We start from the raw sequence: 23,659 nt of genomic DNA on the forward strand, positions 1-23,659 counted from the left end.
CTGTGTGTTTCTCTGCAGCCGCTCCTCGCTTTAACAACCCCAGAGATAGTTACATCATATCCTGCGGAGCGGAAAACAGACAGAGACAGGGGAGGGACTGTACTGACCGCTCGTACTGTACATCTTCCTGCTCTTCATAGTCATCCTCAACCTGATGTCATCAATATGTTTCCCTTAGAAAAAAAAAATCCCTTTCTTTCTTTCTCTTCCTCCTTCCTTTATGAAGTGAAAGCTGATTGTTGCCTGCAGCCAAAAGCGGTGAGAAGCAATAAAAGGAGTCGTCTTGCATGAAGCTTCATCTGACAGGAAGTCTCTTTAATGCCAGATCCATTAATATCACATCACAGAGACGTTTATTAGCCCCAACTTTGATCATAAAAGCAGCTCCACCCAGCTGATCAGCAGCAGTAGACATGAATCCTTCCAGTAACTTCCTCCACATTTCTTTATTATGACAAAAGAGAACAATCTAAGTAGTAAAGACTAAAAGAGAAGTACATTTAACAGCCTTTAGAGGCACATACGCTTCACATCTATGACTCAGCTGCCAACACTATGCTCATGTTCAATTTCAAATAAAGAAGAAATTTCCTTCTAGTTGCGTCTTAAAATGAAGATTTGTCTTCATCTGTAACAGACGTCGACTTTTATAACGATATAAACCAGTCGCATCGTTTAAGATTAAAGTTTTTGCTGTTTACTGGAAAATCTCAACTAGATGTGCAACTATCAGTCTTAATTAGCAAATATGTTGATAATCATATAATCATCTGATGTCATTTTTAAGGAAAAATGTCAAACATTTGCTGGTTTCAGCTTCACAAATGTGACGACTGTAAACTTTTATACACTGAATATATTTGAAGACGTCAACTTGAGCTTTAAGAAATTATAACGGATTTGTTTTTTTACTCTTTTTTTAACCTTTTATGGACAAAACAATGAATTGAGCAAATAATAAGTAGATTAATCGATGATGAAACGAATCGTTAGTTGCCGTCCTAATCTCAGTTTAACAAACAACAACAAAGCTCAAATGAGAAATGAATCACTGGATGATCTGATCCATCACATCATGGTTTCATTGTGCAGTGATTAGTCGGAGCAGAACGTCACGCTGTCGGGAAAGAAACTGAAAAGCTTCTGAAAACAAGTCGGGAAGTAAAGGATGAATCACTTGTGTTTACGTTCAGTTTTACTTCCAGATAATCTGAATCAACTGTTGCTGATCATCCGACTGCTCGTGTTTCTCAACCCGTCAGGCTTCTTTTTAGTGATGTCACTGCGTTCCCAGATTATCAGGAATTATCAGAAATAAGAACAACGTAAAGGCATCGGTTTGCTTCAACTGAAACTCTCATCCGATCGTCCAAACTCACCGCTCCGTCCGCAGGAAGGAAGGGCGACGATTTCTTTAACTTTCCGAAACTGATAATCCAATAATCTCACCTGCTTCACTCAGTGATTGGCCGAGTGTGTGACATCAGGCAGGATTTGAACTTTTCTCTCAAGCTCATTTGTCATTTTTCACACAACTTCTGTCATTTTTAATGTGTAGAAACAAGTGCAGCATCATGAAGGATATTTCACATTTTAACAATACTTGCATCTCTCTTTGAAGGCAGGTTTTACACCTTTCAACACAGCAACAAACACTTTTAGAAAGACGACACGTCTACGGACCGGTTATCTCCTCCTTCTCCCTCTACGAAAAATCCAGAACTATGAATATGCAAATATATTTCATTTCTAAAGTTTAACTGCTGGACTCAAGATGTCCAATCCAGAACGATGTCCTAGATCTCACTGTGAGACTCGTCCACTGACATGGAGCGGCTACAAACCGACCAATCAGAATCTGACATGTAATGACACAGAATACACGGGCCAGCGAGATATTTCGTCAGTGAAGTTTTTTAAATAAAGTTTAGGAGGAAAACACTTGTTCTCCTTAATAAGTTCATGACACACACAAACCAAAATGATGAAGGCGAAACAGAAAAGAAGTTTATGAGACTTTTTTCTATCTACATCATCACCACACATTCATCTCACAGTCTGACGCAGATTGTGACCAAGATTTCATCACAGGCGTCTCACACAATGTGACATTCAATAAACTTGCTTGATTGTTGCTGTCACACAGTCTAAAGGCCCTTTAAAGGATACGTCTGACGATTTTCTGTATTTTTCTTCTTGTCAACAAATCTCACTCTTCAATAATGAACTGATCTACTGACAAGTATTGTGTGTGTATCCAAAGACCTCCGTTGTTGACCAAGAACTATTAAAACGACATCAGTGAGTCACACCGCTGCACTGGGTCACATGTTCCTTCGTCATGAAGAGTTTGGTCACGTTAGTTTGTTTAGAAACGGACTAATAACAGCATCATGTTTTCAGTCTCTGGAGAGTAGTTCTGTATCAGGAAGAAGCCACTGAGCATGTGCGGGAACGTGGTTCTGTTTACAATCTCCTTTTTCATGCTTGTTTTATTGATCAAACTCTGACTCAGACATTTCTCAAATAACTTCAGTACAAAATATGAAGCACAACATGCTAGTGAAGCTGTAAACAGAACCACGTTCCTGCACATGCTCAGTAGCGTCTTCCTTACACAGAATTACTCTCCAGAGACTGAAACACGATGCTGTTATTAGTCTTTGAAGCCGTTTCTAAACAAACTAACTGGCTCATTGGCGTGTTTTTGGACAGATATATATATATCAGGCTTTGGATATACACACAATACTTGTTAGTAGATCAGTTCAAGTAGAAAAATATTCTTTAGGTTTCATACAGGGCTATGATCGGCCTCCACACTAGCTGTGATGTCACAGATCATGCTCGTAGGTTCACGCCTTAAACTCAGAGAAACTTTGCTGCCTCAGCAGATGAATTTAAACACAAACTGTGCACATACATCATTCTGTACAGAGGAGAGAACAAACATCTAGCTGAAGGAACAGGAAGAAGAAAAACATGTTTTTGTCTGAAGGGAGACTTTAACTCGGAGGAACAACAAAGCTCAGTAGACACAGATCAAAAGGAGTGAAGGGTTTCCCTCACACACAGGAACAATCTGAGGTTTTTAACCCAGTAAAAGAGACGGAAACCAGCCCAGTATGAAGCAGGGCAGCAGACTGGGAGCAGAGAGGAGAGAGGTGTTGGCCTCTTTCTGTATGCAGCAGGCAGAGCGAGCTCTTCTGCAGAGCAGGCCTCCATAACAAAAGCTCAGAGAGAGAGAGAGAGAGAGAAAGAGAGAGAGAGAGAGAGAGAGAGGGAGAGAGAGAGGGGGAGACATTGGGAGTCACCTCCCTCTGCTCTCTTTTTCTCTCCTTGCATCATTCTGGGAGCGTTCAGCATCAGACAGCTCATTAAATCAGCATTCCATACAGGATTAGGCTTAACACACACACACAGTCATTAACACACTCACACACACACACACAGCAGACTTCCCTTTTTCATATATACAGAACAGGAGGGAGGACAGAGCAGGTTCAGCAGTACGTACCACATCTCTCTTCTTCTTCTTCTCCTCCTTTAGTCCATCTCCTCTCCTGATTCTCTTCCTGAGTGGTGGATGTTGGAGGACGCAGAGAGAAGACAGAGAGAGAGAGAAAGTGAGGGAGGGAGGTGGCTTTGATGTTGTGGCAATCCCACTGCAGAGAGAAAGAGAGAGAGAGAGAGAGAGAGAGAGAGAGAGAGAGAGAGAGATGCTGCTAACAGAGAGGAGGCTAAAGCTAAACTAGCCACCAGCTCAGTGTGGGACGGTGGGATGGACGGATGGGAGGGATGATGATGATGATGCGGCACCTTTCAGTATGGAAACAGACAGAGGGAGAGAGAGGGAGAGGGGTGCCCTGTTACCTTGGAAACTGAGATGATGTGATGGAGAAGGTGGAGCCGAGCTCTGATTGGCTGACAGGGTGTGGTGCTCCCCTTCCTGAGGGAGGAGGAGGAGGAGGAGGGAAGAGGAGGAAGGAGGGGGGATGACAGAGCAAAGGCTGGGATGTGAGAAGCAGCTGCTCTCTCTTTTTCTTTGCCGGAGGAGGAAACGCTGCACCGAGACGACAGGAAGCCATCGACACCCCCAGCTGGTGACTCCTGGAAGTGCAGAAGAAGAGACGCAACCTGCAGGGTAACTGTCATTTCATAGAAGAAGAAGAAGAACTGATGTGTAATCTGCTGTTTGTTTTTAGTTTCTGGTTTTCAGGAAAAATCTGCAGAATTTAGTTTCTTGCTTGTTAATAAATAAACAACATCCAATTAAAATGATGAAATTTAATAATGATGATTGAATAAAAAACAATTTTAGGTTATTTTAATGAATTATAGTGCATAAAATTAAATCATCGATGTACAGACAACTATCACTGGATCACTTTGACACTGAAGAAAACTTTAAAATGTGATTATTCTCAAGTAAGTTCTGCAGTTATAGGAAGCATCTTTTTTCTCTGATTTCTAAGCAAATTTTCTGTAATTTATTCAAGATAATAATATCCTCAGGAAGTGTAAACCACACTGAATTTACAATATATGTTTATCATGTTTGTGTGATCAGATTTGAGTTGTGACCTTGAGAAGGAAAATGAATTTTGACTCAATCGAGTGTAAAAGGTTTTACCTCCCTGGGCTGTGTTGATCAATCAGCAGCTATAAGACAATAACTAGTTAATAGTTTGGTATAAAATGACAGTTTGAATCTATCTATAAACACTGCTTCAACACACGAGTTAGTAACAGTTAGCAAACAAATGAATAAATGATAAGATGTTTAATCTCGACTCCATCAAATATCCTTTGAGAAGATTTAAAAAGGTTGAAGGTTGAAAACATCCAACTTCAAAAAGATGTCTGACATGATCTAAAAAATAATGTAACTTAACAACTATTACATGTAGAGCTCCAACAATCAGTTGATGAATCGATTAGTTGCCAAATATTAAATGAATCACCAGTTTTGATAATCAATTAATCATTTTGATCTTTTTTTTTCAGTTTCTCAGATTTCGTCTGGTTTCTTTAGTCTCTGTGAGAGTAAACTGAATATTTTTGGGTCGCAGACAAAATAACAACATTTGAGGACGTTGTCTTGGGAAACAATGATCGACATTTTCTGACATTTTATGGACCAAATAATTAATCTATTAAGAATTAAGAAAACAATCAAGAGATTCATTGATAATGGAGATAATTGTTGGTTGCGGCCCTAATTATATACTAATTTATAGAGTAAATTAAATGATTGATTTGAAGTGGAGACAGAGTTCAGTTGGTACACTTCCAATTATTTTCACTCCTGAGTTCAACAACAAATCATTCTCATCCTTTAAATTACAAACAAACAATAACACACTAATAACACACTAATAACACACTGATTACACACTGGGCAGTGGATGTAGGGTCATTTTACCTTTAACTGCTTCTGTTTGCCTTCCTTATTTCCTTTTTTCTGAAAAACTTCGAGCTCCTGAAAGCTTGGCTTTTCTAAAACATTACATATTCATGATTTAATAAGCAACAATCAAAGCTTTTAATTAAAATATCTGCAATTATTCTTTATTAAGAGTATAAAACACACAGCCTAAACTATTCTGCCTCATTAAGACTGTGTAAGTGTGGTTTGATCAAATGTGATTGACGTGAGAAAAAGTTTCAGTTCATGTATGTAACTTTACTGTTTTCATACCTCTGTGACCTTCCTGTTGTCTCCAAACAATAACTACAACATCCTCCAAACGCTGTACGTCACTACCATAGACTGTAAAAACTAATGGATGAAGCCACCGTGGTCATCCATTCATTTGTGGACTTTTACTTTTTTTTTTAATTAATTGATTTTTTTTTTTTTTTTTTTTTTTTTTTTTTGGTGGACTTCCGTTTGTTAACCACCGCCATCTTGGTTTTTTTGGAGCCAGAAGAAGTAACCATATTTGGACAAGAGGGTGGAGCTGATCCTAACTACCTGCTACCTGCTAGCTTAGTTAGTATGGTGCATTTACAAGCGATTATGCTAATGCTAATGCTAATTTTCGCTAGCGAAAAAAAACAGGCTTAAAACTATTAAAACAAAATGTACTTACCAGAAAAATATCAAACTCTTTGCTGGGTGTTTAGTACAACCGAACGCTGAACAAGACTTTATTTAAGCGACCAAAATATTACAGTTAACTTTCATGAAATGAAAAAACACTGAAATAGCAGCAGCTACGTCTATACACTGTAGATCTGGGGTTACCCATGGTTACGTTACCTAAGCAACGTTGTCGCCGCGGTAACGACCTGTCACTCAAAGCGGCCACGCCCTTAATTAAATGCATAACTTCAAGCCTTAATAAAATTTAAACAGCTGAGTTATATAAAAAAATTACCCCCGTACAGTTGTCATGAAAGGGGATAATAGCTAAAGAGACCAAACCCGTTTTTGTACCAGGCTGTAAACATGTTTATTTCTGCTGTAAAGTTTGGTATTTTAACATTGAGGTCTATGAAGATTGACTCGCTTTTGAAGCCTCAAGTGGCCTTTCGAGGAACTGCAGCTTTTGGTACTTCCGCTTTGGCTTCATTTTTCAGCCCTGGAAGTTACCACTTAGTCTTAATAAACCTCATATTTTGATGAAAGAACAGAGCAGAGCCTCTCTTTGTCCATTTTAATATCACAGTATTATTATATCTTCAACATTGACCAGCAACCCTCCAACTGTCATTGTTTCTGTTTCTGTCGGTAAATCCTGAATGATTCATTATGTGCTGGTTCAAGTTGTTCTCTGTCATAACATCACTACAGCACCATCTGCTGCTCAACAACAAGACATACAGGAAACACAACTGCATATGTCCCACATCAAATCTTAGCTGTACATTTACAGTTTTTCTTTTTACAATTGTTTACCTGCAGGGTTCAATACTGAGTCTGCATCTTCAAAACTCTTCACACAGTCGACACAACAATTATGGACCAAAACTGTGACACATCAAAAAGTATTCAGTGACTACAGCCATCAAATCTCAAAACTCTGTGGCTCTTTATTTTATGTCTTTGCTTGATTTATGCTGACGACTTTATGTTTGCTTGTTTGCTTATTTTTGTGGATCACATGACTTCTGTATTTGCTTATAATGCGTATTGAGGTGAGATTCCTTCTATCAGCCTTTAAACCTTCCTTCTATAAGAGTTTTCTAAATCTCACCTGCACATTTTACTTCTTCTCTTTTGTTGTTGTGATCCTGCTGCTTTGTTTTACTGTGCAAATTACATACAGACAGCAACCTGCTGAATCATAACCACACTGAAATACATCTATATTCAACCAAAAAACAAGAAATAAAACCCACTGAAAGCTTTTCTGCTGCATTTCTATGACTCGTTCCTGTAGATATACACTGTAGACACATCTGACTGTATTTACACAATAGACACATTTCTGACTCTATCAACCATTAAGTAATTCATTCAGTAATTCATCAAGTAATTCACAGACGGCCATATTAAAGATCCTCATGTGTTGCCTGTTGTTAGTGTTTTGAAGATGCATGTAGCCAATCATAAAAACTGTAATCAGCAGCAGGTAGCAGTGTGTTTTTCAGACATTTATTCTGGTCTCAACAGGAGAGCACAGCGGGGAAATAATGACACGACAGTTTTTATCACAATCATCAAATGGAAATTGTGATTCTCAAAACACTGCAGTTCAAACATCTGCTACTCTCGAGTCTATTCTCACAACATTTATAGGTATTTCTTGTTGCTTTCACACAAAATTCAACTGTACAAATATACTCAAATGATAGAGATGAGTTAGTCTTGGTGCACAAACTGTAGATATGTGTAACTCTCAAACATGTAACCCTCACATGCCAAACATTAAACCCAACTATCAGAATATTAAAGATATGTTTCATAAGTTTAATAAGTTATCTGGTGTCATAAACAGGACTGATGACAGATTAATTCAACGACAACAGAAAACAGAAATAACGGCTCTATGTGTCAGTAAATATGTAACGAGTTACACTTGTGATTGACAAGTCAAAATGACCAAGATCAAGAACCATTAACGTTATAAAAAATATGCTTTATAATATGAGAATGTTTAACTGGTTTAAATTATATCGTTGCTGTTAAGTTAGTTGGTTGTGTTGATTAAACAGAGCTGGATTGTGGTAAGATTCCTGCAGCTCAATCAGGCTGGTGTTAGCTGTTAACAAGCTAACTTACAATTAGTCTGAATCACGTTGAGGCTTGAATTATCACCGACACTCCACCAAAAATTATCAATAAACAATGACTTAATTTTATGTTTTTTACACTTGACAGCAGAAGTCCAGAAAAGACAAGTTAAAAACAGAAAATACTGAGAAATCTAGTGAATGAAATAACACATCATGAGGTTTTTTAACGGCTCCTTCAGCATCGTACTGTAAGACAAAAAAGTTCAGCCACGTTCCTCTCTAAATGATGAGTATTTATATCACCTTTACTGGATAGTGTTTTTTTAAAGGGTAACTACACACGAAATGATTTTTTTACACTCTACACATAATCACATCTGTCTGTGTTGACATATGATGTTACTACAGGGGATTTTTCCAACAATATTGTGTGTAAAAACTACTTTTTCTGCAACAAAATTAGTTTATTTGTGTCTGTTTGGACGTGATAATTCAGTTCAGCCAAATCATGACGTAGCAGGAAAGACTCTATTTCATTTATCAGCCTCATGCCGAGTAGAAACAGCAGAATACTTGTTGAATACTGAATTGTTTTTGCTGTTTTTTTGTGTTGAAAATAAGTATAAAATCAAGAAATTGTTCTGTTAGAAGAGCAGAGGTTTAACACATGTACATGACTCAAGCGCTTGTAATTTCAAAACAGCAAAAATCACAACAGATTTAAAACTACACACATTTAAAATTTCCTGAATAGTGTTTCCTGTTGTGCATTTTGTATTTTTACCACCAGGTGGCGCAATTTACCTGCTCATCATCTGAGCGTCTGCAGAACTCAAACTGACACCAAAAGCAGGTTCACAGCAGCAGAGTCACCTGTTAATAAACTATAATACATCTTAAAATGATGTTGCATATATATGACACCAAACTGTAAATACTGTATTTTACTTGTATTATTAATGTATGTATGTATGTATATTACTAAACCTGTTGATGCTGCTACCACAAATACAACTACAGTTACCATGACAACTGGTAACAAAGCTACTGCTTGAAGTGCTAGAAAGTACTTTTACTTAAGTACTGTACTCAAGTGTAGTTTTAAGGCACTTTTAATACTTTTATTCCACTTTTATTGGGATTTTACATTAAAAAACCCACTGTAATCAGCAGAAAAATATGCATGTTATAGATTAAACTCATGAATATATGAAGTAAACATGAGCTTCAACCAGCTACATTAAAACGCTGCTTATACTTCAACACATCTGTGAATAAAACTCTTCTCTATACTTTAAGTACATTTTGCTGCTAATATTTAAGTATTTCTACGTGACTATAATGTTTCATGCTTGCAAAAAAATCACTTTATTTGTGATGGAGTGTTTTCATAGTGTGTTGTTGCTACTTCTACTTCAGTTAAAGGTCATATTTATTTTACTACTGACTGCTTGTACTACAGCTTGTAGTAATTACACCACTGTACACTTTCCTGTTTCTGGAGCTTTTTGTTGACCTCTGACCCTGCTGTAAAAATGAACAGAACATCTGTCAGTCCTGTAAACATGTCTGAATGTCAGTTTAGTTTTCTATTAATAAATAAAGTGAAGACTAAAATAAAAACACAGCAGCTTTTGGAAAAAAAAGAAACTTTATTTGGAAACTTTATGGAGAGAAAACAAACAAAAAAAAAAAACAAACTTGTTTTAGAATTTTTCATTTCTGAAAATCATTTTTATTTACTATAATACACAGTGGATGACATTAAAAGTCAGAGCAGTTGGTTTGTACACCGGTGTGACTGGATGAGAGCAGATCTTATCGACAAAATGATAAAAAAACAAAACAACAGTTGATTGATTTGATGGAAAACTACAGACAAACAGCTTAATCTTTTATTATCTAGCAGCTGCTGAACCCCCCCCCCCTCCCTCCCTCCCCTACCCCCCCACCCCTCCAATCCCCTCCCCCCCAAAAAAACTTGAGCTTGTAGATGCTCTTGGCTCTGTTCCACTCTTCCCATTCACTCACTTCAACGTCCTCTTCAGTCCGACATCATAAAACCTTAAAATGGGCTTTTGGCTCAGTTCCATTCTGAATATTTATCCCCTTTAAACACCGTTTAGCCTCATTCAGACCTCAAAGGAAAATTATATCTCATTTGTCTACAGCGGGTCCACGTTCCAGACATGTGTCCCCTTCAAAGTGCCCTTCAAAAGTTTCCCTAAATCACATTTGAGGGGACGTCGGACAGACTTCTGGCTCCGTTTCATCCTCTTCACTCTGACCTTTCCCTCGAGTTTAAATCTAGAATCCATGTCGGCTTTTTTCTACTTCCCTCCTTTAAAGTTTCTGTCCTTGCATGTTTTTATAATTATAAATAAAAAAATCTCGATTAATCTGTTTCTTCTTGCAGATTTCTCAAATGTAAAGTTTCGACGTGTCTTCAAATAGCTCGTTTTATCTGACAGACGACTCAAAACCTTAAAATATAACATTTAAAATGATATAAAGCCGCAAAACAGCAGCAAATCTTCTCACTGCAGAGCTGCAACCACCAAACGTTCCTCATGTTTGTTCAAAAAGATTCTTAAAACTATTCAGTGATGATAAAAAAAAACTGCTGCTTGACTCTTTAAGAACCAGCGGGAAGATCTAATGAACGATTTAGACTTTGATAAACATTTCTGCCAGAATTTCACAAACACACAAACAAAAAAAAAGACAGCGAATCTCTTTGTGACTGTATTTGGATATAAAAACATCTCTGAGGGTTGAAGAGAGACACATGTCTGAAGTGGGACTCGACGGTTCTGTTTATCAGGATTCATCCTTCATCGCCGACATTCATCAAAACACACTTCAAACTTCTTTCTAGAGTTTTCTAGAAAGAGGCTGGAAACACAAACATCAACAAATCCCCAAAATTAATCTGACTGAATCATTGTTTGACCTGCTGATTTAGTTTATAGAGGAGTGTTTGGTTCTATATGATACTTTGAGGTCAAAAAATACAGTTTTTACCAGAAAACAGCTGATCCTCAAAGACTCTTCTGTCCACCAGGATCCAAAAATATCTCATCCGCTGCATCATTTAAGAGATTTTTACCTGTTTCCCAAATGAGGACTCTATTATTATTATTATTATTATTATTATTATTATTATTATCTTAGTTCATCTATACAGTGACAGATCTCTTTACCAACTTTATAAGAAACAAGAAAAATATAAAATACAGTGTCGTCTATAAATATACAAAATAATAACTTAAAAATAGATCAATAGATCATATTAATGATAGTATGTTTTTAATTTATCATGCAAATCAAACATGTCGGTAACGTTTTATTTGAACAGGTTTGTCACTTCCTGATAAAAGAAGTTACCAGAATAAAAGCTGTGAAGTTTGGTTTTAATTACAGGAAACAAAAATGGAATCAACTCAGTTTAGATCCACATAAATATCATATCATTCATTATTTATTTATAATATTATGGAAACTTCTTCATACATGGAACTACAGTAGCGCTCAGAAGGTTACTGTGTAAACCTTCATGTTGACCTTCTCCAGGTTACTCTGGTAATTAATTACAATTAATTGATTAGGGTAATTAGTATAAAGTTACTAGTGGACATATTTATACAGGTAAAACTAGAAATACTTGTCTATTGCATTAAGAGTTCCTGAAAAGTTTTAATATGACAACAAAAAGTACTTCGATGTGTGTAAATGTAGTAAAAAATAAAATATTTCCCTTTGAAATGTAGCGTCGAATAGAAAGACTTTGTGCACAAGTTGGATAAATACTCATGGAAATTATTTGAAAATGACACATTTTATCATCTTTGTTTGGAGTTCAAACCTGAAAAACAGCTTAAAAAACATCTTAGTTGTGTTGCAGCAGCTGGAATATTTTCATCCCGATGGACAGAAGAGTGAGAAATGTTTCAACATCCTGCTGAGGTTTTATCTTTCACAGAGAAACTAAAAGTAAAGATGCTCTTGTGTAAACTTTCGTGTTTTTTTTAACTTTAAGTGTCTTTTGATGAATAAAAAAAGGAAATGAGGGATTTGTCATTTTCAAGAGGAATTCAAACTTACCAAAAAATCTGCTGTCAAACTCCCTCCTTCCTTCCATCCTTCCTTCCCTCCACACACACTCACACACTCACACCATCAGAGAAAAACTAAACACAAACATGGTTTTCAGTTACACCATCAGAACCACAAAGAAATATGATTATAGCTTCTGACAGATTATACAGTCCAGTACCCCGTGGTATTTCACTACATCAGCAACCTCTGCTGCTGATAAATTTATATATATATATACTTATATATACTTCTTTCCTCTATTTAGGGAAAACTATTCGACATATAACCAAAAATATGATATTAAGAGTTGATTTCTTGCATGACAGAAGAAAGAAACAAATGCAAAAACTCTTCTTCTTTAGAGTTTTTTTCTGTGGAAATGTTCCCCTTAAACCAAAAAAAAAAAAAAAAGATTCAGATAAAACGATGCAAATCTGAACAAGAGCTCCTTTTAAAGAGTTTCAAAGTGTTTCATTTCTTTTTTTTTTCTTTTTTTTCCAGACTTTAAAGTTCTTTTTTTTCTCACTAAGTGGCAAAAACAGAGACATGCAAATTTTTTTTAGTTTCCAACAAACCAACAGAACAGGATAACAAATAAAATAAAATAAAATAAAAATAAAAAGAAATGCAGGAGGCGGGAAGAAGAAGAAGGAGAAGAAGAAGAAGAAGAAGAAGAAGAAGAAGAAGAAGCGTCCTCCAGGAAGTGAAGTGGAGCAAACGCGGAGAAAAAAAAAAAAGACGCCTCCTCGAACCGAACGGATCCAGAATGCATCGCAAAAAACGTAGTGGTTTCCTCACTCATGTGCCATCATCGAGGGGGGGGTGGGGGTGCAAGGGGGGGGGGGGGGGCAGGGGTGGAGGTGGGGGGTGGGGGGAGACGTCAGTCATTGCGTTAAGAGTTAGAAGCTCTAAAGAGACGAAACAGTTAGGCTCAAGATTCGTAGTGAAGTTCATAAAGTCTGATTTTCTTTCGTACGGAGCGCTACGAGTCCACATGTTAAGATTCCTTTTTAATCCCCGCCGCCTCCCCCCCTCTGCAGAGAAGAAGGGACAAACTGGCTACACATATACACCAGCACACACATCATCATCATCATCATCATCATCATCATCATCATCACACACATAAACACACAAACTGGGTGGAAATCAGACAGTTACAAAAAAAACATATTAAAAAGAAAGAAAAAGAAATAAAGAGTCCAAATGATACAAAACTTGGCATGTGGGACCTTTGACACAAATCGTGCATGTGCTGTTCTTTAAGGGGTCAAAGTTCATGTAGTGGGGGGGAGTGGGGGGGTCATTTCATTTAGCTCCCCCCTCCCTGAAAACTAAAAATAATCCACGATTTTATTTGATTTCTGCGAGGCGTCGAGTTCACAAATCTGTTGTTTGTGCACCTGTTTGACGTCTGGGGAGAGTGTAGTGAACAAGTGGCGGCCTGGCGGAGGAGGAGGAGGGTGGGGGGGTGTTGTGGGGGGGGGGGTCTACGGGCAAAAAAAATTAGAAGAAGAAAAAAAAAAGGTTTCCTGTGCTGAGATGTGCAGGAAGACTGTGAGTCAGGTGGATTTGAGTTGCAGTCGTGGGGGTTTAACTTCCCTTCTCTCTGGTTCCTGGAGCAGCTGGGGGGCGGGGGGAGGGGGGAGGATGGGGGGGGGGGGGTAAAGACGGGGTCAAAGGGGGCAATTATTTAAGACCCCAGTGTGCTATTTCATTTAAGGGAGGAAACTGATCTTTATTTGCCCAAAAGCCGCATTGAAGTCAGACCCTGCTGAAGGATTTAGTGTTGTCACTATGTGCCCGATCCGATCAATTCATTCGATTAGTTTTCTGTTTCCGTATCAGGAAAAAAAAAAAAGAAAAACAGGGCAGATCCGGAAAAATTAGCTCCAAAAGGTGACGTTTCTAATCCAGGATTTTAGCTCACAGATTAGCTTTGATCCAACGAATGGTCGACGTGTCTCTAAAGCCAAACAGCTCATCATCACCTCAAAGTCAAACAGCAGCTGATGAATCCCCAAAAATCACCAACCAGGCTTTTTTTTTTATTTTTATATATATTTTTTTAAATTTAGCAGCCGACCAGCGTTTTGTAGAGCGGAAGTCGACGTCCAGGCGATTGTTGTTGGCCGAAAGCAGCCGGCAGCGCAGACAAACAACCACAGACTACATTTCCCAGCATGCTCCTCTGAAGCCGTTAGATGAGCGGGTCAGGCGGCAGGGTGTGTTGGATCTGCTGCGGCTGCAGCGGCGGGGGCAGCTGCAGTGGGAGCAGGGCCTCCACCATGTTGTGGCAGTGAGGCGGCGGCGTCCCCTCGCTGCTGGAGCTCTCGGCCACCTCACCGCCGTGGAAGAAGTAGTCGCTCTGCACGATGAAGGACTCGATGACGGCCTGGTTCAGCTTGGTGGTCGACAGCGTGTCCTTGTTCTCGAAGTCGGGCCTCATCAGCGTGGGCCAGAAGCAGATGGACAGGTTGTCGGCCGTCATCAGGGTGGTCTTGCTGTGTTGGCTCACCCTGCGGGACGACAGGACGGACGCCGTTAATCACAGTTTCATTTCTCTCTCATGTTTTGTTTTACAGGAGAACATGATTGGATTTTGATATAAAAACACAAATTTTGTATTTTTTTGGCATATACTGTTAAACAGGTGATTAATATGACAGGTGATGTGATCTGAAAGGGTTAAAAAGGTATTTTTGATGCTGTAATCAGGTGTCAGTTTCCAGGAAGTTAAAGTAACGACGTTCATTGGTACATTTATGTTTTTTTGCCTTGTTTGTGTCGTCTTTTGCTCTGTTCTGCATGTATTTAGTGTTATGTTTATGGCCTGTTTTGTTCTGCTGTTAAATGAAAAGCTAATCAATGAATCTACTGATTTATTTCCTCAGTTACTCAACTGATCGTTTGGTGTAACAAAGTAGCATCTTTAAACTGTTTGTTTTACAGTTAAAGTTTATTATCACATAAGACAAAGAAAAGAGGAAAAGTTTATTATTTTTTACTTGGAAAAATAACTTGAACTATTAATCGATTATCAAAATAGATGCCGATTAATTTTCTGATGATCGACTAATTGATTAATCAACTAATCGATTCAGCTCTGGTTAAATGTAGCAACATCAGCAGCAGGGAAATGAAATCCTTAATGAGTCTAAACAGGATTCAAACTGACAAATATGGAAACAAATAAACTGCTGCTTTTATTTTATTGCTGCATCAAACAATTATTTTCATTATATAGTGAAAATAATTGCAGTTACCTGTATATACAGAGGATAAATCTGCAGATTTTTCTTAATTAATTAATTGTTTGATTTATGAAAAAAAGTCACAATTTCCCAGAACCAATCAATATCATATCAAATTACATCTTTTTCAACAGTCAAAACTATAAACATATTCACTTTACAATAATATAAAACAAAGAAAAACATCAAATCATCACATTTGTGAAGCTGTAAAGAGAATGAAAAGTTATTCTACCTGAAAAACGACTGAAACTATTGATTAACTGATGCTTTCAGCTTTAATTCAAAGATATTCACAGTTTCATAGCTGGATGGTCTGAGAGGTGAGGAAGAGGAAGAACTGATAAAATAATAAAGTTGATGTGACTGTTGGGTCATTATACAGATTTAAATGAATATAACTAAAACTACAAGCTGCCCTCATCACACAACATGTAGACTAACATGATTCATTATTAACACATGTTAAATGATTGTTATGCTTAATATAATCAGTCATGAAGTCGATCAGACTAGTTTCCAGCCTCCGTCATCTAGTGTGACATCATATTTAGGGAGGCGATTTATTAATTGTTCGTAGTATTAATTAAATTAACGACAGCTGTCATTTCATTCTGTCACAGCAGAAGGAAGGGTCCCGTCGGCCTCGGCGACAAACAGCGACTCTTAGTGTGACATGTTGTGAGATATATAAGCGAGGCTTCACAAACTGCTGGCGGATCAGATCAATAACTGCTCCAAACATCTGACAGCGTCTGCAACGTCAGAGAGACCGAGCAGGTGCACCTTGAAGGGAAAACTGCATCGTTTACATCCTGCGACGTGTCAGAGAGGAAGTTTTAAAGTCTAAATGGAGCTGAGGGGTTTTTCTACCTGCTGTGGGGCGTTTACTGTCATCACGGATATTTGAATGTTGAGCTTTTTTTAGCTGCTGCTGCTGCTGCTGCTGCTGGAGTCTCATATTCAGGATTTAAGTCCAAAACAAACATAAACAAGAGTGTGTATAATCTGTGTGTGACATGTGCGTTTAAGCTTTGTGTGTGAGTGTTTATCCGTGTGTGTGTGTGTGTGTGTGTGTCGTACCTGTTGAGATGTGTGATGATGTATTTGAAGACCTGGTAGTTGACAGAAGGAAACTTCTTCACGATCTCCCTCAAGACCTGCAGACGCTCAATGTAGTCCACGATTTCTGACACACACACACACACACACACACACACACAAACACACACACACACACACACACACACACACACACACACACACACACACAGAGAGAGGGAGGGAGAGAAGACAGAAGGCGTTTTACATTTTACACACACTCCCTCTCGGGAAAACGGAAATTATACTCTCTGGAAAACAAAAGGCTGAGATGCTGCCAAGAGTAAAACCCACGCTGTTCTCACACACACACACACACACACACACACACACACACACACACACCAGAGCTAAGCCTTATGGGCAGCAGGAACAACACAAGCCTGCATCATGTCTCACTCTGGTTGGAAACTAAACAGGTCCGTTTCTGCAGACTAAGAAAATAAACACATTTTATGTTGAACTTTCTAAAGTAGATTTAATAAAGTCGCAGCGAAACAGTTGTAGAGCAGAACAGATGATGAAGAAATGAATGATGAAGATGATGATGAGATAGACCAGGACCTTTAAAGAACTACGTCAGAGAGCTCGGTGACCTTCAGTCAAAGCTGATCTGACTTCCTTGTTTGTTCAAGTTGTTTGTTTTCTTCCTGCAGCAGCTGAGATGAAAACATCAACATGATGAGTCTGCAAACCTCCACTCATATAACTTTATTATTATTATTTTATTATTAATTGATTAATCATTAGCCTGCTGGCCTTCATAGATTCACATCAATCTCTCTGCCGACCTGAACGTGACATGTGACAGCTGTGTTGGAGGAAACATCGTAAACGACTAAACATAGCAGCATTTTTATTAATGATTATAATACTATATTTCCTTTATTAATCGATACATTTTAAATGACTGGAGGTTTACAGACTCCTCAGGTTGATGTTTTCATCTCAGCTGCAGCAGGAAACACAAACACAAACCAGGAAGGTTTTACTGAAGCTCATGAAGCTCTTTGTCCTTGAATGCTACATAGATGTTTAGTTACTGCTGTACTGGAGTTCTTTTTATTATTTTTAATTTCTTTTTGTTTCTATCTTGACAATTTTGTATTTTATTGTAAGTTAATATTATATCGATATTTCACTTCTCTTCATATTATCTTAACATTTGACTTGTTTTTTTCCAGTTTTATTGATCAAAGTGATTATAACTTGCTGATGAGGATCCAAATGATGAATGTAAAAAGAAGAATCTCTTTTAGTCAGTTTACAGTAAATTATTTCTGTTTCACACTGAGAAAAATAAGAGCATGAAATGAACAGTAACCAGGTAATAAAGTAAAAAGCTTTAAGGAATCTGACGAGGTAGAAATCTGTTTTATTCCTGGAAAGTGAAGCGTCTGAAGTTCCTCGACGTTCCTCTTCCTCCTCAGAGAATCCATCACTCTCCTGCTGGCGAAGGCTCGCCGCTCCGTTATGAAATATTTAAAGAGCACGATATGAAATAAGAGCTTTTATCTTTGGACTGTCACAACAAAGCTACTTTAACACAACCCTGACCTTCCTTCTCTCCCTCCTGTCTGGAATACAAACTCCAGGATATTCCCGACATTCCAGGAGCAGCGTGAAGCCCTTTTTTTATATTTTTAGACACAAATTGAAAGCCGCGCACATAAAGACTCGCAGATTTATTCATCCCTGCACGCTATCAATCATCTTAACGAGGACGCAACAGGAGCCTTTCACCCCTCTAATGGCCGGAAGAGGTCAAAGGTCATTAATCCGTGCTGTCACAGCTCGACGTTAACGAGAAATATCACAGAGAGAAACCCATAGAACGCTTTAATCCCCTTTTATTAAATATATAGGTTGGTCTGATGGGAAAACACAGCGTGTACCCACAATGCAACGGGGTCAATAAACTGAGAAGGGTGAGTGTTATATTATTCCTGTTAGACATGATACAGTAAGAAAAATATAGACATGAATAAATACATGACTGAGTGGTCAGGATTCATTGTGATTCCATGTTGTGAGTGAAATTTGATTTATATATTATCAAAACAAGAAAAATATAATTAATAATCTGACACTTTAATCCATAAATAATCTCCAGGTCTGTATTTATCATATTTTTAAGTAAACAGAGCTGTTGATGCATCTTTAAAAAAAACAAACAAGCTGATTTAAAGCTGTAATTTTTGCTGCAGGTGTGTAAAGTAGCAAAGATTAGAGAAAACTTATTTATGTCAACAATAAAGATGCACGAAAAGTGACTGAAGACAAAATAAAAGTCAGTTTTATTCTTGTTGTTTGCATCACAGAGAGACGTAATAAAGTATCTGAGAACAGATCATTATTATCTGTTATATTTCATATATGATGCTGCTTCTGTTGTTGCAGCATCTTCCACACTATCAGTGAGGAGGTCAAAGGTCAAACAGTCACAGCAGTCTTGTGTCTATAGAGACGTTGCAGGAGAAGAAGAAGATGAAGAGGAGATACATTGAACAGAGAGAAGAAGAAGATAAAAATAAGACAGAAAACCAGAGATGACTTCCTTCCATGTTTGACTCAGATGTTTTCCAGAGAAGAAGAACCAACGTCTCTCTCTGTTCCTCTCTCACCCGAAGAAACTAATTAAAGTGTGTGTGTGTGTGTGTTTGAGAGTGTGTGTGTGTGTGTGTGTGCGGTCATGTAAGATGTCATTTTACATTTCTTGTTGCGTGTGTGTGTGTGTGTTTGAGCGTATTTTTGGCTCATTAATCTGCTGTCGTCAGTCTGTTGGTGTCAGCGTTCAGTAGCACTGATATACAACCAGGAATATATACAACACACACACACACACACACACACACGCAGCAGATTGTAGATGTCTGACAGTATCCTGGGGCTGAAAAAGCCTCTTATAAAGAGTGTGTGATGTGACAGAAAGCTGTGTGTGTGTGTGTGTGTGTGTGTGTGTGTGCGTGTGTGTGTGTGTGTGTGTGTAAACCTGACTAGATTTCTGCAGCAGTGAAGGCAGCAGTTACAATAGACCAGAAGGTAAAACTACAGGAGGAGTGTATTTATCTTTGTGTTTTTTATGATTTCTATCACAGATTTATTTTGATTTTTATAGCAGTTATTGTGGCATCAAACTGACTTCTTTAAACTTTACAATCAAGTTAACTTCAGGTATCAGAACAGTTTCTGATCATTTCTCCTCATAAATTAGTAACTCCGGTGTTTTCCAGACTTGAAGATTATGTGTGTGTGTGTGTGTGTGTGTGTGTGTGTGTGTGTGTTCTTACTTGCTGCCTCCACCAGCTCCGGGTGCAGACTGTAGGGAATCAGCGGGTCGGGAAGGTCGGCAAAGAAAGCCTTCAGCGCTCCGGCGGCTGCGTTCACCGCCACGTCCATCACCACGAAGTCAATACTGTGATCTACAGAGAGAGAGAGAGAGAGAGAGAGAGAGAGAGAGAGAGAGAGAGAGAGAGAGAGAGAGAGAGACAGAGACAGAGAGAGAGAGAGAGAGAGAGAGAGAGAGAGAGAGAGAGAGAGAGAGAGAGAGAGAGAGAGAGAGAGAGAGAGAGAGAGAGAGAGAGAGAGAGAGAGAGAGATGTTCTACCATCAGCAGCAGCACATACACAAGGTCATTTGGTTTTTAAACATTTTTAACCAGTGTTCTAGTGTTGCTAAGCTGCTCCTTCGTGACAGTTTGTGCGTTTGGTTTGTACAGTAGTGAAAATTAGAGAGTGTGAATGTAACTTCTGACAACCTGATTACATGTTTTCACTAAGCAAAGATGCTAACACGTCTGTTAGCAACTCTTTTATCTCCTCTCTCTCTCTCTTCTCTCTGCTATCAGCTGTGTACCAAACCTTTTATCAAATCATCATTTCATCAACTTACAAAAACAGTTCAAACGTAATCACGACGTTAATTCTGAAGAGTAACTTGATGACAGGACTGAACTCGGCTGTTGTCGAGGTTTGTGCGTCTCAGCTGAAGATCATCAAGGTGTGAGAGTCAATAAGAGTCACATTCTGCCAGTTCAACCTTCATTTATATCATATCAACAGTTAAAGCTTATTAACTTCAATCATTATGAACAAGTAGCTTGTGAAAAATAAGATTTATCAGGCTACAGATGTTTATATTGAAAGAAAGCTGCCTTTTGTATTGTGCACAGAGGTTTCTTTTATACTTGTATGTAGTAGGGATGTGCAGAGAGCCCAGTATTTGTATTTGTATCTATATTTGTTGAGGCGGCAAAATTATTTGTATTTGTATTTGAATAAAAGCGGACAGAGGCTTAAAAATCTTGTTTTTGTTTTTATTATGCTTTTAATTTTAGAAAATTAAAGTGTTACAATAAGTGTTCATGAAGCATGTGTCAGTCGCTCAGCTTTAACTGTGGGAGTGATGTCCAAATTAGGAAATGTGCGTCATGTAGCAGGTGGATGTGACTCCCCTCACTGAGACCTGCTGACAGACGTCACAGCGGAGCAGAGGAGAGACTCTGGTATTTAACATGGTTTATTTTTCTTCTTGAAAACAAATAATTTTTAAAATATTTGTATGAAACAAATATTCGTATAAAACCCACTATTTGTGCTTTGCAGAATAAGGTATTTGTATTCGGGCAGACCTCTAGTATGAAACACAGATCCAGACAGATTGATGCTTCTCTCGGTGCACAAACACAGAGTCAGTTTATATCAGATCACACACTGAGTAGCACATTATTAATTAAACGGAACTAAATCAAGAAGCAGAGTTTCTTGCACTGATGATCATGTTCATCATGTTTTTCAGCCTAGTTTGCCGCCTTCTCCCCCAACAACGAGGATCCCCAGCAGTTTGTAACAGCAGCGAGCAGCCGGAGTGAGTGACAGCTGGAGTCTTCTGTCAGATGTGTGAACAGAAAATACACCGGAGGGAGCAGAGCTCAGGCTGCTTTTACTTTGTGTTTCTGTTTTATATGCACAAGACATATTTAGGAAAGTTACTGGTGGATTAGTGCGGCAGACTTCTTAGGATTTCATAATTTCTGCCCCACAAACAAAATAGCAAAAAAACTGAAATAAAGGTGACAAGTCGGGCAAAAAACCTTCTTCATAAATACTGTATATGGGCTAAAAACAGTGAATTCTCAATGAAAGCTAACAGCATTTGGCAGAAAATACTGAGAAAGAATAAACAAATGTTAAATGTATATGGAGACAGGTTACACAACATTTAACGGGAACAATAAGAGATTGATAATTGTTATGTTGGTGGTTACAATTTTGATTCAGAAGCAGAAAATATCTGTATAAATGTTTAAATTTAGGGAGAATATCTAATGTGATTTGGGATTTTATTCAAGGTTCTTAAACAACAGTTATTTGTGGTTCAGTCTGGTTGTTCTTCCAAAGCTCAGGAGTTATGTCTCAGCAAAACAGAAGACAGAGGAGATAATGTGATGATATAATTGATAGTACAGATTAACATCTCTAGAGGCCTAAACGCACTGGAAGCGTCTGACGTGCGCGTTTTGAAGTACAACCGTTGTTTTCAATGTTCGAACACGTACTAGAAGCGTTATGAGCTGCGTCAAACTGCCTTGACGCATCTACTCCGACCTTGTTTCGATTTTTGGAGCGTCAAATGAGGACCCAGAGACCGAAGCTCTCTGCAGCCGAAAAAGAGAGAGAGAGCACAGCGGTGGTCGAGCAAGGAGAGCGAGTGCTGAATGAGAGAAATAAAACGTTATATTCTGATTATTTTACGGCAGTCACGTTTTAAAGCAGGAATAAATAACCATCAAACAGTCAACAGATGATTAACTACAGACACAGACGCTCGTAGTTTCAGTTTCGTTTCCCTCCTCTGCGTTTCTCCTTTTCATTCATTCATTTCATCCAACTAGTTCAGCCGTTAATAGAAAGAACAAAATGAAAAACCTGTGTTGGTTCTGTGGTTGGAATTTTTAATCTGATGCCTGCAGTGAGCCATAGGAGCATCAATTTTATCAAAGACAAAACGTGATTCGACAAATACGAAAAGCAGAAATCGTCCTTGAAAATCCCCGAAGCTGAGCTCAGTTACACCCGTGTAAAACCTGACAGAAGCAGATTGTGGACCCGGGTGTGATAACCCGTGTCGACCCGTTCAGATGTGAGGCAAACAGGATCTTCCTGGGGTCAGTGCTTCGGTGTGAAAGGATATCAAAGAGCTTGCGAGTGGTTGTGGAGAAGCGGCGAGGTTCACAGCTGAGCTTTGTGTCTGAGCAGGAGAACAGAGCTCCTCTCTGATGGCAGCTAACAGAGGTTATCATCAGTCTGTCTGCAGGCACAGAGGCCTGAGTGTCTCTGTGACGGAGCAGCAGGGCCCAAACAGAACACACGTCCAGTTCAAACAGCCATTTTTCCACTCCGTTATTCCTGTCGGGACAGGACGGAAACTCCGCTTTTTATTACTGTTTGGAAAAAAAAAAAACAGCAGGCCGGGTAATCTCTTCAGTCTCCTGTGTCAGCGTTCTCGTTAACCCCAAACACAGATATATATATATATATATATTTAAGATATATGTAATGATGGCTTAAAAGACAAAAAATGTCACACTGGTGCCGGAGATACAGGATGAGGAAAAATAAAAAATGACTTCCTGTGTTGACACACTGTAGCGGTCAAATGACGACAGAGAGGAGGAGAAAGAGGGAGGAGAAAGAGGACAGAGCCCTGAGGTAACACGACAGCTGTCACACTGAATCTGAGAGACTGCCAACACACACACACACACACACACACACACACACACACACACACACACACACACACACACACAAACACTAGGTTCACCAGAAAAACTCTAAAAGGAAATTTAGAAAGATAGGAAGGGAGGCAGTGAGGAGAGAGATATAAACAGGAAATGCATCAGGGAATAAAAGGAGGACAGAGGAGCCAAAACAAGCAAGGAAACCAAATGAGGAAAGAAAGAAGATATTAAAAGGAAAGAGGGAAAGAAACAAAAGGAAAAAGAACTATAGAGAAGAAAG

At 38.5% G+C, this 23,659-nt stretch overlaps 2 protein-coding genes across 5 annotated transcripts in view; both read right to left on the bottom strand.

Moving 5' to 3' along the window:
* Positions 1-3,962, bottom strand: part of akap6 (A kinase (PRKA) anchor protein 6) — a 240,856-nt gene extending 236,894 nt beyond the window's left edge. For 2 of the 4 annotated variants that reach the window (XM_067614339.1, XM_067614336.1), the window contains exons 1-2: positions 3,874-3,960; positions 3,518-3,575 (exon numbers count right to left, since the gene is read on the bottom strand). The gene's annotated coding sequence lies outside the window, so the exon portion shown is untranslated. Of the gene's footprint in view, positions 1-3,517; positions 3,666-3,873 lie in introns of all 4 variants that reach the window. The other 2 variants (XM_067614337.1, XM_067614338.1) reach the window with 2 other exon arrangements.
* A 5,977-nt stretch (positions 3,963-9,939) lies between these two features.
* Positions 9,940-23,659, bottom strand: part of arhgap5 (Rho GTPase activating protein 5) — a 58,697-nt gene continuing 44,977 nt past the window's right edge. The window contains exons 5-7 of the mRNA XM_067613265.1: positions 19,928-20,059; positions 16,620-16,725; positions 9,940-14,801 (exon numbers count right to left, since the gene is read on the bottom strand). Coding sequence (XP_067469366.1) covers positions 14,483-14,801; positions 16,620-16,725; positions 19,928-20,059 — 557 coding nt within the window. The 3' untranslated portion in view covers positions 9,940-14,482. The remainder of the gene's footprint in view (positions 14,802-16,619; positions 16,726-19,927; positions 20,060-23,659) is intronic.

This window comes from Thunnus thynnus, chromosome 16 (assembly GCF_963924715.1).
Source record: "Thunnus thynnus chromosome 16, fThuThy2.1, whole genome shotgun sequence".
Lineage (NCBI taxonomy): Eukaryota > Metazoa > Chordata > Actinopteri > Scombriformes > Scombridae > Thunnus > Thunnus thynnus.